This window comes from Odocoileus virginianus, chromosome 2, assembly GCF_023699985.2.
Source record: "Odocoileus virginianus isolate 20LAN1187 ecotype Illinois chromosome 2, Ovbor_1.2, whole genome shotgun sequence".
Taxonomy (NCBI): domain Eukaryota; kingdom Metazoa; phylum Chordata; class Mammalia; order Artiodactyla; family Cervidae; genus Odocoileus; species Odocoileus virginianus.
In genome coordinates, this window is record NC_069675.1 from 98,625,272 (window position 1) to 98,641,614 (window position 16,343).

At 55.1% G+C, this 16,343-nt stretch overlaps 1 protein-coding gene across 5 annotated transcripts in view; it reads right to left on the minus strand.

Moving 5' to 3' along the window:
• NACC2 (NACC family member 2) overlaps window positions 1-16,343 on the minus strand; it is a 77,833-nt gene that overhangs the window by 22,369 nt on the left and 39,121 nt on the right. For 4 of the 5 annotated variants that reach the window (XM_070455260.1, XM_070455264.1, XM_070455261.1 and 1 more), the window contains one exon: window positions 11,981-12,924. In XM_070455260.1, coding sequence (XP_070311361.1) covers window positions 11,981-12,863 — 883 coding nt within the window. In that variant the 5' untranslated portion in view covers window positions 12,864-12,924. Of the gene's footprint in view, window positions 1-11,980; window positions 12,925-14,268; window positions 14,757-16,343 lie in introns of those variants that run through there. The other variant, XM_070455259.1, reaches the window with a different exon arrangement.

Sequence of the window (16,343 nt, forward strand, 5' to 3'; positions counted from 1 at the left end):
ACACTAAAGCCTTTGACTGTGTGGATCACAACAAACTGTGGAACATTCTTAAAGAGATGGGAATATCAGACCACCTTATTTGCTTCATGAGAAATCTGTATGCAGGTCAGGAAGCAATAGTTAGAACAATGGACCAGTTTTAAATTGGGAAGGGATTATTGTCAAGCCTATATATTGTCACCCTGCTTATTTAACTTATATGCAGAGTACATCATGTGAAATGCCGGACTGGATGAAGCACAAGCAAGAATGAAGATTGCCAGGAGAAACATCAATAACCTCAGATATGCAGATCACACAACCCTTATGGCAGAAAGTGAAGAAGAACTAAAGAGCCTCTTGATGAAAGTGAAAGAGGAGAGTGAAAAAGTTAAAGCTCAACATTCAAAATACGAAGATCATGGCATCCGGTCCCATCACTTCATGACAAATAGATGCGGAAACAAGGGAAACAGTGACAGACTTTCGGTGACTGCAGCCATGAAATTAAAAGATGTTTGCTCCTTGGGAAAAAAGCTATGACAAATCTAGATAGCACATTAAAAAGTAGAGACATTACTTGCCAACAAAGGCCTGTCTAGTCAAAGTTATGGTTTTCTAGTAGTCATGTATGGATGTGAGAGTTGGACCATAAAGAAAGCTGAGTGCTGAAGAATTGATGCTTTTGAACTGTAGTGTTGGAGAAAACTCTTGAGAGTCCCTTGGACATCAAGGAGATCTAACCAGTCTATCCTAAAGGAAATCAGTCCTGAATATTCATTGGGAGGACTGATGCTGAAGTTGAAGCTCCAATACTTTGGCCACCTGATGCGAAGAACGGACTCAATAGAAAAGACCCTGATGCTGGGAAAGATTGAAGGCAGGAGGAGGAGGGGGTGACAGAGGATGAGATGGCTGGATGAAATCACCAACTCAATGGACATGAGTTTTGGCAAGCTTCAGGAGCTGGTGATGGACAAGGAAGCCTGGCATGCTGCAGTCCATGGGGTGGCAAAGAGTTGGACACGACTGAGTGACTGAACTGAACTGAAAAAGTGAGAAAGAATGATAAAGCAAATGTGGCAAATTCTTACCAGCTAATGAGTCTGAGGAAAATGTATACAGGAGTTCCTTGTACTTTTCCTAAAACATCTCTGTTAAATTTAAAATGATTTCGAAACAGAAAAAAAAATTTTTTTAAGAGTACACAGAGAATATCACAATGACCATGAGGTAAAGGAAGATTTCTTTAAACATTATATCAAAATTGCCATTGAATAAGAAAAAAATTAATAAACTCACTACATCAAAATTATATTAAGAAGATGACAAGACAAGTTGTAGAGTGGGAGAAGCTATTTACAACTTTTATCTGACAAAAGAGGCCCATCCAGAGTAGACAGAGCTCCCGAGAAGCTGTGAGAAAAGAACGGACAACTCGCTCTACGAACGTGTGGGAAAGAAGGTTTAAATGGGCACTTCACAAAGGAAGACAGCCAAACTGCCAAAAGTATGAAAAAGTGCTCAAAGTCATTACTCATTATGGAAATTCCACTTCTCTATAAGAGATTCGGGACAACGGATTGCCTGCCAGTGCTCAACATTCAGGATGTCCAGCATCTGTTACAAAATTAACAGATACATGGAGAACCACAAAAAAGGGACTTCCCTGGTGGTTCAGAGGCTAAGACTCCACACTCCCAGTGCAGGGGGGACCAGGTTTGATCTCTGGTCAGGGAACTAGATTCCACATGCTGCAACTAAGACCCAGCACAACCAAATTGAAAAACAAAGAAGGAAAGAAAGAAAAACGAACCACAAAAAGGAGATCCTAAGGAGGAGAAAAATCGGTAGGTAGAAACAGACTAAAAAATGACAAAGAGGAGGGCATTAACAGGCAAAGGCTTTAAACCAGATAGAAACACAATCAGAAAATATTTTTAAAATGTCAAAGCCAGAACTCATGAGGGGAGAAATGTAACATACAAATAAGAACAAAATGGAACCACGAAAAAGATCAGTGACCATGAAGAAATAGCAATGGAAACTCCTCCATCTGAAGCCTAAAGAGAAAAAAAGGCTCTACGCTAATAAATAAACAGAGCCTTGGGATCTCAAGGACAAAAGTATGTTTAATTGGAGTCATGCGGGGAGGGACACAAGATAATTGAAGGAATAATGGTAAAAATGCACGTGTCCAAAAAGCTCAACAAACTGTAAGCAGAGATAAAAGCAGCCTAAAAAGAAAAGACACAACTTGTAAAGAAACACACAGAGGAAAACGACTTTGATTTCCTCAGGGGAAAAAAATTCATTTCAGAAAACAAGAGAATGTCTACTGAAAGCAGAAAGTAACAGTCAACCTAGAATTCTACATCCAGCAAAAATACCCTTTAAAAATGAAGGTGACAATTGTATAGTGAAAGTTAATTTCACTGGATATAAATTATACTTCAATAAGGCAGATTTTTAAAAAGGTGATATAAATGCCAAAACTTTTCACTGTGTGGATCACAATAAACTATGGAAAATCCTGAAAGAGATGGGAATACCAGACCACCTGACCTGCCTCTTGAGAAACCTGTATACAGAGTCAGGAAGCAACAGTTAGAACTGGACATGGAACAACAGACTGGACCCAAATAGGGAAAGGAGTATGTCAAGGCTGTATACTGTCACCCTGCTTATTTAACTTACATGCAGAGTACATCATGAGAAATGCTGGGCTGGAGGAAGCACAAGCTGGAATCAAGATTTCTGGGAGAAATATCAATAACCTCAGATAAGCAGATGACATCACCCTGTGGCAGAAAGCGAAGAAGAACTAAAGAGCCTCTTGATGAAAGTGAAACAGGAGAGTGAAAAAGTTGGCTTAAAGCTCAACATTCAGAAAACTAAGATCATGGCATCTGGTCCCATCACTTCATGGCAAATAGATGGGGAAATAGTGGCTGACTTTATTTTTCTGGGCTCCAAAATCACTGCAGGTGGTGTGATTTTTACCATGAAAGTAAAAGACACTTACTCCTTGGAAGGAAAGTTATGACCAACATAGACAGCATATTAAAAAGCAGAGACATTACTTTGCCAACAAAGGTCCGTCTAGTCAAGGCTATGGTTTTTTTTGGAAGGACTGATGCTAAAGCTGAAACTCCAATACTCTGGTCACCTGATGTGAAGAGTTGACTCATTTGAAAAGACCTGGATGCTGGGATGGATTGGGGGCAGGAGGAGAAGGGGATGACAAAGGATGAGATGGCTGGATGGCATCACCAACTCAATGGACATGGGTTTGGGTGGAGTCCGGGAATTGGTGATGGACAGGGAGGCCTGGTGTACTGCAGTTCATGGGGTTGCAAAGAGTCGGACACGACTGAGTGATTGAACTGAACTAAACATACAATAAAATGGACAAGTCTAAAAAAAAAGAAAAAAGGTGATATAAAAACCTCTTTGTAGTTTTTTGGGATTATCACTAGTCCATCACTAGGACTGTAAGAAATGTTAAAGGTAATTCTTTAAGCAGAAGGAAAATGACACCAGATAGAAACCAATCTATATGAAGTGTAAAGAACTGGTCAAGGTAAATATGTGGGCAGATATAATAGTGTTTTTTCATATTTTAAATTTCTTCAAAAGTAAACGAGACATCCACATGAAAAAAATATTCAGAACCTTGACCATAACTCTCACTTTATAGAAAAATTAACTCAAAATGGACCACAGACTAAATGTAAAACCCAGAGCCATAAAATAGCTAGAAGAAAACGTAGGGGGAACGTTTTTTATAATTTTGTTGGGTAAAGACTCAAATACAACACCAAAAGCGTGATCTGTAAGATGAATGATCGACCACTTAAACTTCATCAAAAACTTTAAATGTCTATGAAAGACATTATTAAGAGGAAGAAAAGCCAAACTACAGTCTGGTGGAAAACGTTTACAAATCACATGTCAACACAGGATTTTCCCCTGGAAGGCATAAAGAATACACAATATCAATGATACTCAATATTCAAACCACCCAATAAAAAGAGGACAAAGACTCAAAGAGGCACTTGACCAGAGTGGGTATACAGATGGCAAATAAATATACGAAGGGTGTTCCACATCATTAGACATTACAGAAATACAAATTAAAGCTGCAGTGAGACACCATTACAGACCTTGAGGACGGCTTTAAAAAGAAAAAGACAAAACCAAGTGCTGATGAGAAGATGGAACAACAGGCACTCTCTTGCTCCACTGGTTGCGATGCAAAGTGACAGAACTATTTCAGACAAGTGTTTGGGCAGTTTCTTATAAAGTTAAATATGTCTTACCATACCACCTATGATCTCACTCCTGGGCTAATTTACTAAATAGAACTGAAAACTGAAGTGTGTGCAAAAACCTTTTTTTTTTCACGTGTTTGCAGCAGCTCAATTCATAATCGCTAAAGACTAGAAAAAACCACAGGTCCTTCAACTGGCACATACTGGGTTGGCCAAAAAGTTCATCTGTGCCTTTCTGTAAGACATTAAACCCACTGTGGGAGTACTACTTGGCAGTCAAACAACAAATGAACCAAGAACTCACACAACAAGAATGAATCTCAAACGCATTCTGACTCAAAAGACCATACACTGTGTGATTCCACTGATGGGACAAAAATAGAACACTGGGAGCAGGAGTTGGGGGAGAGGAAGAAAAGACGACAGCGGGGCCTCTCGGGGATGATGAAATGTGTGAGGTGACACTGCTCTGTTTCTTGATCATGGAAGTGGTCACATGACTATATGCATTTGTTTAAACTCAGAGAATAACGTGCCCAAGAGAAGAAATTCCACTCTAAATTGTAGAAGTGACTACAAGTAGAAGAAAGACAACTGGTTGTTCCAAGCGAAAACAGCAACATTAATAAAGCTTCCCTGATGGCCCGGCAGGTAAAGAATCCACCTGCAGGACAGGAGACACCGGAGACTCGGGTTCGACTCTTGGGTCGGGAAGATCCCCTGGAGGAGGGCACGGCAATCCACTTAGTACTTGGGCCTGAAAAACCCCATGGGCAGAGGAGCCTGGCGGGCTACAGTCCACGGGGTCACAAACAGTCGGAAACAACTGAAGTGTCCCATGGGCGGAGGAGCCTGGCGGGCTACAGTCCACGGGGTCACAAAGAGTCGGAAACAACTGAGCACAAGATAAGATTCAAAACAGCCTGTGAAGAAGTAAAATGTTTACAGTTTCACAAAGAACTAGAGCAGGTAAAAACACACTGTTTTGACAGTCTGAGTTCCATGGGAGGGGGCAATAACCCTGAGAAGGTTGATGGGATAAGTCAGATTTGTGAGTCAGCTCTAGACGACAAAGGCATGGTGGGAGTGGAAGGTGAGGGAGCCTAAAGAGGAACTCTGGGAATATTCAATCAGGAAGTGGTGGAAAGAGGAAAAAAGAAAACATGACTAATAAAAAACCAATGAGATAACAGATCTGACCTTAACCCCCTTGGAAATTACATTAAATGTAAATGGTCTAAAGACTCCCAATAAAAGATGGTAAGACTGGATAAAAAAGCAGATCTCAACCATGTGCTCGTATATCACACGAAATAGTGAGCTGGGTGAATCACAAGCTGGAATCAAGATTGCCAGGAGAAATATCAACAACCTCAGATATGTAGATGATACCACTCTAATGGCAGGAAGTGAAGAGGAACTAAAGAGCCTCTTGATGAGGATGAAAGAAGAGAGTGAAAAAGCTGGCTTGAAACTCAACATTAAAAAACTAAAATAATGCCATCCAGTCCCATCACTTCATGGCAAATAGAAGGAGGAAAAGAGGAAGCAGTGACAGATTTTATTTTCCTGAGCTCCAAAATCACTGCAGATGGTGACCGCAGCCATGAAATTAAAAGATGTTTGCTCCTTGGAAGAAAAGTTATGACAAATCTAGACAGCATATTAAAAAGCAGAGACATTACTTTGCTGATAAAGGTCCATTAAGTCAAAGCTATGGTTTTTCTAGCAATCACGTACAGATGTGAAAGCTGGACTCTAAAGAAAGCTGAGCGCCAAAGAATTTATGTTTTTTAACTGTGGTGTTGGAGAAGACTCTTGAGAGTCCCTTGGACTGTAAGATCAAACCAGTCCATCCTAAAGGAAATCAACCTTGAATATTTATTGGAAGGAATGATGCTGAAGCTGAAGTTCCAATACTTTGGTCACCTGAAGAACCGACTCACTGGAAAAGATCCTGATCCTGGGAAAGATTGAAGGCAAGAGGGGAAGTGGGTGGCAAAGGATGAGACGGTTAAATAGCGTCACTGACCAACAGACAGGAGCTTGAGCAAACTCTGGGAGACAACGAAGGTCAGGAAAGGCTGGTGTGCATGGGGTCGCAGCCAGACACGACTTAGTGACGGAACAATAAGAAGCACAGCCATGGGCGACCTACATGAAACGAGTAAGACGCGGGAGATCAACAGTGTCCTACCTTTTGCCTTTTCATATGGTTCATGGGGCTCTCAAGGCAAGAAAACAGAAATGGTCTGCCATTCCCTTCTCCAGTGGACCACGTTTTGTCAGAACTCTCCGCCATGACCCGTCCGTCTTGGGTGGTCCTGCATGGCATGGCTCACAGTCTCAGAGTTACTGAGATAGTGATGGGAAGGGAGGCCTGGTGTGCTGCAGTCCACGGGGTCTCAAAGAGCCGGTGTGACTTAGCGGCTGAACAACAACAGAGTAACAGTAAAAAGACGAAAAGAGCCAACAGCAGGTAAATACTAAACATAAGAGGTCTGGCATGGCTATTTTAATACTTACATAGATCAGAAATGGAGAAGTTCCATGAAAGATACAAATTACCATGACTTGAAGGGGATGAAAGAGAAATCTGAATAGTTCTATACCTCAACAAAGGGAAGTGAAGTGAAAGTGAAAGTTGCTCAGTCGTGTCCGACTCTTTGCGACCCCATGGACTATACAGTCCATGGAATTCTCCAGGCCAGAAAACTGGAGTGGGTGGCCTTTCCCTTCTCCAGGGGATCTTCCCAACCCAGGAATCGAAGCAGGGTCTCCTGCATTGCAGGCGGATTCTTTACTAACTGAATATGAAAACTGTAGGCCCAAGTGGCTTCACCGGTCAAAGAACGCTTAGGACAGAAATAACATCAAACTTAAACTCTTACAGAAAATAAACGAGAAGGGACATTAGTGTATCATCCTACAAAACCAGCAAAGACACTACAGGCAGACTACGGATAATTAGCTTTCATAAATGCAAAATTCCTTAAGAAAATACTAGCAAATTAAGTACAGCAATATACAAAATGATAACACATAATGACCAAGTGGGGTTTATCCCAGGAATACAAGGGTGGTTCAACATTTAAAAATTAACTGATGCAATACACCACATCAATAAAATAAGGAGAAAACCCAACCATTTCAACAGACGGACAAAAACGCAGTCCCACTTATACGAGGACGTCCACGGCAGCGTGATGACAAAGGCCGCACACAGCCACCACTGGTGGCAAGTCCATGGCGTGGGAGAGCGACCCAGCCACTAGGATCAAGCACCCACGCTCGGAACCACAGGGACGATGGATCTCAAGACACAGTAAGTGAAGGAAGTCAAGGAGAAGAGGTTCCATTCTGTGCGAGCCCCCTTAAGCAGAAGCGACGGCGATTGGAAGCAGGTGTGTGGTGGCTGGGCTTGGGGTAGGGACGACCTGGGACAACTTTGAGGGGAGCAAACTGCCGCGTAAACTTGACTGTGCTGTTGGCCGGATCACAGCGACCAACCTCATCACCTGTACGCTGGAAACGGGCATGTTTTATTCCGTGTAGACACTTACATAAACAGAAGGTGCGAAGGGGAAGGCAGGACTGCCCGCCCAGCACAGTCGAGTCTCAGTCTTTCTGCTGATGCTCCAGCTAGACTGGAGTGCGGACAGCCTGATGGTTTAGGTGATGGACAGACGTCCCCAGAGGACAGAAAACAGATCCCAGGCTGCCTGCAGCTGGGGGGTGGGGGTACCCAAAAAGAGGTGTGAGTGTCCCCAGAGTGACAGACACATCCTCTCTGACTGTGCTAACAGCCCCACAGCTGGCTCAAACGGGTACATTTCATACCCGTGTCACTGGGGTATGTAAGTCACACCTCAATAAAACTGGCTTAAGAAGCAATCTCAGGGCACTGGAGGGTGAGGGTTAAACGGGACACTGCAGGGGGCCAGGGAGGCCACCCCTGGAAGCCCTGAGGGGCCAGTCCGAGATGACACCGGGGGTGCCGGCCGGCCCCCGGGGCAGCCTTTGGGGTGCACAGTGGGAGAGACACCTTGTGCTGGCCCCTCTCTCAGCTGAGCTGTCAGAGTGTTACCTCAAAAGACAGAGGAGCCCCCGACCCCGGGCAGGGCCCCCCACCCTAGACAGGCCGGGGCTTTTGCTGCACTCTCACGGGGTGATGTCCCCGCCCCCAGGCCAGGAGGCAGCATGGGGGGGTGGCAGGGGGCCTGCAGAACCAACTCCATCTTCTCCCTTCTCAGCAGGACCCCCAAGTGAGCGCCCGTGGGCTCTGAGCTGCGGGTGGGAGCAGTGATCGCCAGGAATCCTGTGGGCCCTGCTGGAGAGACGCCCCGCTGTGCAGAGGGCTGGAAATAGCAGGCTTGGCCCTAAGATGTAAGGCGTAAGATGGGTCAGCGGCTGCGCTGACCTCCAGAACCTGGGAACAGTCGTGGAGCCGCGTGCCAGCACCCACTCCTGAGCACCACCAGGTCCACCCTGTGTCCAGGCGTGGGGACGGTGGGCAGACCCGGAGGGGGAGCAGAGCCACACCAGGACATCAGCACACACGCCGGGCTACCAGCAGCATCCAGGCGGGTCCACAGGACACCTGGAGGCAGTATCCGCCCAGAAAAGGGTTAACGTGGAAGCACGTGGCTGGTGTGTAAATACCCAGGTGCCCGGGTCTCAGACGCCCACGGGGAGCACACTTGCTTGCTGACCCAACACCTGTACAGTGAGGGGGGCGGGCCTGGAGGCCAGAAGGTGGTCAGACTGCAGAGAACAGGGGCGGCGTGGGTCTCCACTCTGGGCTCACCCCCCCACCCCTCCATGTCCCCTGACGGGGATGTGGCTGAATCAACCAGGGCATCTCCCCGACAGACGGCGGCGCAGGACCTGCCCGGGATGGAGGAGACACACAGCCTGGGAACAGGAACCCAGAGGGGGCAGCTGAAGGACTGAGACGCATCTGCTCATCTGGAACGCTCCATTCCTCGATTTCTATAAGCAGGGGCCCAGCGAGCAGGGGCTGCCAGCGGCCCTCCATGGGGATGAGGCTGGGGCTCCGGTCTCTGGCTCCTTCACGGACCTGCACGCAGGGTGCTGGTCAGAAGGCCTCTGAAGGTCACTCAGGCCACCCTCTCCCTCGGCCAGGAAGGAGGAGGGACTCCAGAGAGCCTGAAAGCTCCAGGTTCCACCAGCTCGGAGTCCCGCCCTGCCTTTGTCCGGGTGCCGGGAGAGGGGCGCCTGGCTATCGGGTGGCCCGTGGGGGGTGTGAGGACGCCCCCCGCTCAGACTCAGCCAGGGCACAGTGGGAGCCTGGGGGCCGGGGAGCTAGCACCCAAGGAGCAGCCCACCACTGCGGACGGGCCCTCTCCGCCTGCCCGGCCCCCGCGGACCCTCCCCCACAACCCTCTTCTCAGCGCACCCAGCACCCAGCGATGCCAGCCACGTCACTGCCGATAACCTAGATCTTAACCAAGAAATCACACCGCCCCTCTCTGCCCCACTTATGGGCTCACCGAGCCCGGAGCCTCACGGGTCAGCTGGAGGCAGGGCCGCTCCCAGGCCCGCCGTCCCTCCAGTCTCCCAGCTTGCTGCCACCACCCTGTCCACCGCCAACACCCCCAGGGGCTCTGGGGGCGGCGGGGCACAGGCACGCAGGACTTGCTGAGCCGTGCCCACCCTGGGACTCGGCATGTGGTCTTGGAGGGAGAGGGGTTGGGGAGAGGGCCCAGGCACAGTCAAGGCCGTGGGGTGGCTCGGTCTCACAAGCCCTCCCTGGGCTGTCCCTTGCCCTCTCGGAAAACCCCGGATCACAGGAGAGGGCCAGGCTTGTGCACCCAGAGCAGCAGGTGCCCCGAGACGAGCTACCGCCCTGCCCGCACACCAGCGCCACCCTCAGCACCCTGTCCTGTCTCTCACCATCTCCGACTCGTCAATGCCTGAGGCCACACGGTGGGGCAGGCTGAGCGGGGAAGACCCTGGGGAGGCAGCTGTACCAGGCCGCCTCTTGGTTTGGCATCACACCTCCAGGGCCCAAGGGTGGGCAGCCTCACCCCTGGGTGCTCAGCAGGTTCAGCCCTGACCCCTCCGCTGAGCTCTCTCCTGCTGCTGGCATTTGTTGTGGCCGGGGGGGGGGGTGGTCCTTAGAGGCTGCACGCCCTGGGGAAGGGGCCTGGGAGCCACCCCAGCTCCCTCTGGGCACCACCTGGGGGCTGCTGGGGCGGGAGCGGGCAGAGGGGGCCGCCCACAGGTGGCTCCCGGGGTCCCGGCCAGGCCTGACCCACACCTGAGCTTGTGGCTTTCTTGGGGTCAGGAACACCGAGCCCTACCCTCCATCACTAAGAGGAAAACCCCCATCCAGATAGAGGCAGTCTGTGTGCTAGCATCCTGCAGAACTCGCACAAATGTGACAAAACGCGTTCAAACAAAGTACTGCGCTGCAGGGAAGACGATGCCCGAGCCCATGGGAGCTGTCCAGGGCACTGCCGCCCCTGCAGCTCTGAGAGAGACCCCGGGAGGGGCCCAGATGGGCCAGACCAGAGCTGAGACCCAGCCACCCCATCCATGGCCGCTGGGGACCGGCTGTCCCAAGGGCCTGAGTTGGCCGGTGCTCCTGGCTCCCCGTCCCCATCCGCCCAAGACTGATGGACCTGCGCCTGCCTGGAGGTGAGGTGTGGAAGGGGGTGGGAGGTGGGGGTCGGGGGCAGACAGCGTCGGCCCCATCAGGGCGCGAGGCCACGGGCAGTCTCAGGGGAGGAAGGAGTCTCCAAACTGCCCCTGGGCCCAGCTCTGGGAGGTCACTCCCCACGGGCACCAAGCTTCCGGCCAGTCAGTCACTGGACTCGGGCCCCGCATGCAAATCAGGGCAGGCAGCAGGCCAGGCACACAGCCGGTCTATGGGGAACGCGGAAGGCGGGGGGGGACACACAACCCGGGGCCTCGATGGTGGGACCCTCCACCCACGAATCCTGAACCCTCTCTGGGGGCCGTGAGGCAGTTTACTGGTAGCACCAGGCGTCTCAAGTTAGAGTGTGCGGCTTTATGATCCCAAAGGCAGGAGTCCTCCCAAAACAAGGGCGGGTCTGGGGGCGCTCGCTGCACTCAAGAGGCGCTTTCTGACCTGCCCCGGGTGCTGGCCGCGCCTGGGAGACTCCAAGGATGCTCTGGACTTGAGGCAAAAGCACATGGGAGGGGCAAAGGGCGGAGGTCAAAGGTGACAGAGATGGATCTGACAGGGCAACCTCACTGAGAGGGCCACTGAGGCCTCAAGCAGGCGTGGGGTCAGCGGGGGCTGCACGGTGCCCTGTGAGCCCTCGGGCTGGTCCCTGCTCCACCAAGGCCCACAGTCTTTTTCATCTGTCCAGAGAAAGCCCGGATCCTGGCCCACATGCTCCGCAACAGCTAAACTTTTCCGGGGCCTCCCATCCCACCCGGGGTTGATTTTATAGAAGGTCCTCAGCTAAAGCCTTGAAAGGGGGACCCAATTCCTGCTTGTGCCTCAGGGTCAGCTGCCGACAGCTCACCCAGTCTGAGCTGGGACCTGCACGCCTCTGGCACGGTGGCGGCCCTGAGCTGTCCCGGCCCTGGGACGTGCCCATCTCCCCGCCAGGCTGTGCCGCCACGGGTCAGGCCCGGTCAGCCTCAGTGCCCACACGGGAGGCGCCTGGAGGGCCCCGGCCACGCCCGTGGGCGCAAGGCCACAGTAGGGCAGCAGGCCCGCCCCGCGTTACCTGCATAGCTGCCCGTGGCCTTGATGTACATCTGGCTGTACTGCTCCTCCACCATGGTGTCGTAGGCCTCGTCGTCCTCCTCATCCTCCTCGTTGTGGTAGGAGGTGGGGCTGTCCGTGGTGGGCAGGCTGCTGGCCCCGGGGCTGGTCCGCTCCCCCTGGGCGTACGGCGCCTGCTGGATGCTGGGGATGAGGGTGGCCAGGCTGGGCACCCCGTAGTAGGAGACGCGGGGCAGCTTGAGAGGGGCCGTGCCCGCGGCCACCGCTGGGCCGGTGGCCACCGCCGCGCCATCCCGGGGCCCCGTCTCCAGAGGGCGCTTGGGGGCCAGGCCCGGGCCGGCGGCCAGAGGCAGCTCCAGGGCTTCGTGCTTGACGCGGGTCAGCAGCGGGATGGGCACAGAGGGGGACACGACGTAAGGGGGCGCGGCGGCTGGCTGCAGCTGGTTGCAGGGGCTCTGGGGCTCGGAGCTGGCGTCCTCGATCATGGCGGTCTGCGAGTCGCAGTGGGGCGAGCTCACCTTGAACATGAGGTCGGTGCCGCGCTCCACGATGTGCTGGATCTGCAGGAAGCCGGCCGTGTACATGACCACGAGCTGCTCACTGGCCGCCATGGTCAGCCTGCCCGTGTAGCAGAAGGACAGGATCTGCTGGAAGCAGGCGGGCGGCACTGTGCCCGGCAGCTCGAAGGCGCTCTTGCTGTTGCCGCTGAACAGGTCGCGGAAGTAGAGGCTGCTGGCGGCCAGGACGGCCCGGTGGGCCTTGAAGGCCTGGCCCTTGACCACAATGGACACATCGCAGTAGAGACCCAGAAGACGCTGCTCGTTGAGGCAGCCGAGCACGGTGTTCCCGAAGTTGGGGATCTCGATGTGCAGCATCTGCGACATGGCGGGAGGTGAGGGGGCCGGCCTCAGACTCTCAGCGGGGGAGCCGCCGGGTGGGGCGCATCTGCGGGAGACAGGGCGTGGGCGCGGGGGTCAGGGTCGGGCTCCTGGACGTCCAGCAGCCGGGCCGTACTCTCTGCGGCCACCCGGCTCTGTCCCAGCACCCGCCTCCTCCACCCCCCCCACCCCCGCTCCCGGGCACCCCAGCCTCGCCCCAGCCACGATGCACCAGACTAGGTCTGGCCGCAGACCCGCCAGCAGCGGGACCCCAGCAGAGCCCTCGGCGCTGCCCAGGAGCCCCAGCTGGGTTCCCAGCCAGGTGTGTGTGGGGGTGCCCCCATGCCAGCCTGGGGCAGAGCGCAAGGGCCCCTGAGGTCCAGAGACACCCCGTCCTGGTGGGGCCCAGGAAGAGAGGCCTGGAGACAGAAGACGGGACGACAAGGATGGGACAGGCCGGCCAGCCAGCTGGAGGGGCAAGGACGGCGGGCCTCTGTCCATCTGCACAACTCTTCTCCCAGGAAAAAGTTAGCAGCGAAAGGGCCCCTCTGCTGCCTGTCCCCTGGGAGGGGCCAGAACCCAGAGCCCGGCACCGCGGCGATGGGAGAAGCAGGGGTCCTCTCGGAGGCTTTGGTTTCGGTTTGCTTTTCCCCTTTTCTCTTAGAGCAGCCAAGCAGAGGACCCGCCGGGAGTTGGGGGGGGGGGAAGTCCTGCCCCTGCAGACTGAGAAGCAGCCCCCCTCGGCCCCCTGGAGAGGCGCGCAAGGGTGGGGGGGGCGCCCAGAGAAGGGAGCTGGGGCGGGGAGAACTCAGTCGCTCCACCGTCTCTGCTTCCCTCCGAGCAAAGGAGACTGCGGACTCCCCCGACCCAAGCTGTGAGTCTGACTCCGGGACTCAGCTCCCCCCACCAGCCCGAGTTGCCTGGGGATCAGGAGGCCAGGGCAGGAGTTGGGAGCCTGTCGCAACCCCACCTGCGTGCCCTCCCGCCGCCCCCACCCCCCAGCTCCTGCCGCCAGCCAATCCCTGCTGGCTCGCTCCCAGCCCAGGTGACTAGAAGGGTCCTGGGGCAGGCAGGGGAGGGTCTGGCCAGGGCTCAGATGCTGCCGGGGGGTGCTGCCGGCCCCCAGGGTCTGGTGCCGGACTCCCCCGGGCCGGATGGGCCGGGGAAGGGCTGGCCCAACTCCGCGCAGTCAGAGCCCGTACAAAGGGCCGCTCTGTCCCGCGGGAGGAAAGTGCGGGCATCCGGCGGAGGAGGGCGGAGTGCGGAGACAGGAGTTGGGCAGGTGGGCGGCTGTTGTGGGGGGTGCGGGGAGGGCCCGCGGTAACCGCCCCCCCCAGCCCCCGCCGCATCCCCGGCTGCGGAGAAGAAGTTGCCGGCCCAGCCGGCGGCACCGGCGGCGGGGGAGACCTACCTTTGGCCGCTGCCGCCGTGGCCCCGGCGCTGCCCACTCAGCCTGGCAGGGGCAGGCTCGCCCGCACGCCCGGCCGCCCGCAGCCACCAGCTGCTCCGGGAATGCAGCAAACGGAGCGGGAGCCCTTGGGGTGGGGAGGGCGAGAGGAGCCGGGAGAGGAGGAGGAGGGGGGCGGGGGGGCGCGAGTCTCGGCGCGGGGCTGGGCCGCGGCTCAGCTGCACCCAGCCCGGCTCTCCGGGGCAGCGCACAGCATCTAAATGAAGAGGCCGGATGCAGACGGACATCCAGGCGGCTCTCGGGAATGAATAGCCGCCTTTGATTTGGGAGCCGAAGTAAATGCCAGCTCCCAGCCCCGGCTTTAAAAAACAGTGGAGTGTTGGTGCCAGAGGAATGCACGGCTCCGGGTGTTGGTACAAGACAGACTTTTGATGACTCACTGCAATGCAAACAAAGATGGCAGAAATACTGTACTGTACGCGGGGAGACGCTTCGTGGTGCCACGGCAACTGAGACAGCCTGGAAATTTATAGTGCAGTTTTGCATATGAATTACCCAGTAAACTGCCACCCTGCCACCCAGTACAGCCAGAGTGTCAAAGCATTTAAACTATTCCAAACAGTCTGCTGGGCTGGCAGAGCCGCCTGACTCCTGGGAAGGGGTGAGGGGTGGCTGGGGCGGGGCGGGGGGGGGGGCGCGTTGCGGGCGAGGAGGCCAGGGGGTCCGGCAGACAGAGAGCAGAAGCTGGTGAAAGAGAGGAGCCCAGACGGGGAGGGAGAGAAGGGAAATGAGGCAGAAAGAGGGGAGAGAGAGAGGAGCCAGGAGGAGGAGGAGGCCCAGGGCCCCGCCCCCCAGTGCCCTGCAGGGCCCCAGGGCCCCCCTCCCCACGTCCTGGGGTCTCGGGAGCTGTGAGCCCGATGGTCCAGCCCCAACACCCCCATCCCACTCACCCACCCAGGGAGCCACTCTGCACCCCAACTCCTGCTGCCTTGGCCAGGACAGCTCTCTTAGAGAAGTGCAACTTTGTGACAGCAGCTGGGGTCAGGCCCACGGTGGCCAGCATCCAGGAGCCCCCCCGGAAGAACCAGCCCTGGTCCCTGGTGGACTTGGCACGGGGAGGCAGCACGTCACCCATGTGGCCAGGCTACCCGTGCGGGCCCACACTATCCACGAACTGCTGAGCCTGTCCCCGCACGCTGCCCGCCCTGCTCAAGAGAGAACGGTGCCCCCCAGCCCGCCCCGCCAGCCCACTGGATTTGTGGGCTCAGGGGCAGACTGCTAGCCTGCCCAGCCTCAGTTTCCCTGCCTGCCACCCACGGAGCGGCCGCCTGCAGGCAGGGGCCAGGTTGAGACGGGAGACAGCCAAGGCAGGCCTGGTCCCTGCAGCGCCCAGCAGCACGGCCGTCAGGGCGGCATCCCGCATGGTCCCCTCGGCAGCATCCAGAGAGAAAGAAATGGCCATCTGGCGCCTCCCTACTCACACCCCGTGGGGCTCGGCTCTGAGAGAAAGACCGTAGGAAAAGCTGCAGAAGGAGAGCGGGAAGAAGTCCAGGTGTGGGGAGCCGGCCCACGGGCTTTGTGCGTCCTGCCTGGGGCCCGAGACTACTCTGGGGTGAGGGCGACGCAGGCCCGCATGTGCAGCATTCACAGAAACGGCGCCCGATCGGTGCTCTGGGGACCTGGGGGCCACGTGGGCCAAGGACAGTGGGGTCCGGCCGAGCCTCCCCGGGCTCGAGGCTCACGTGGGGCGGCCGCATCTCGGCGAGGCACTGAGGACCCTTCCTCCCACACGGTCGACCCCCAGGCGGTCTCTGCTTCTGGGGCGTGGCCACGCCGCGGGTCCACACAGACACCCACGTCTGCACACCTCCTCTCGCGTGTCCCCACGCCCATAGCATCGCCAGGCCCCCCTGGACTGGGCTCCCAGTGTTCTCCTGGTGGTCCCCCTTCGCTGGGGCCTAGGTGAAGCCCACCAGCCCCAAGAGGTGGGGTTGGGACCTTGGGTGGGGGTTGCAGGCACAGCCCCCCGTGCCCACCTAGCCATAGAAAGGGGCAGACTGGGCACAGAGGAAGCCAAT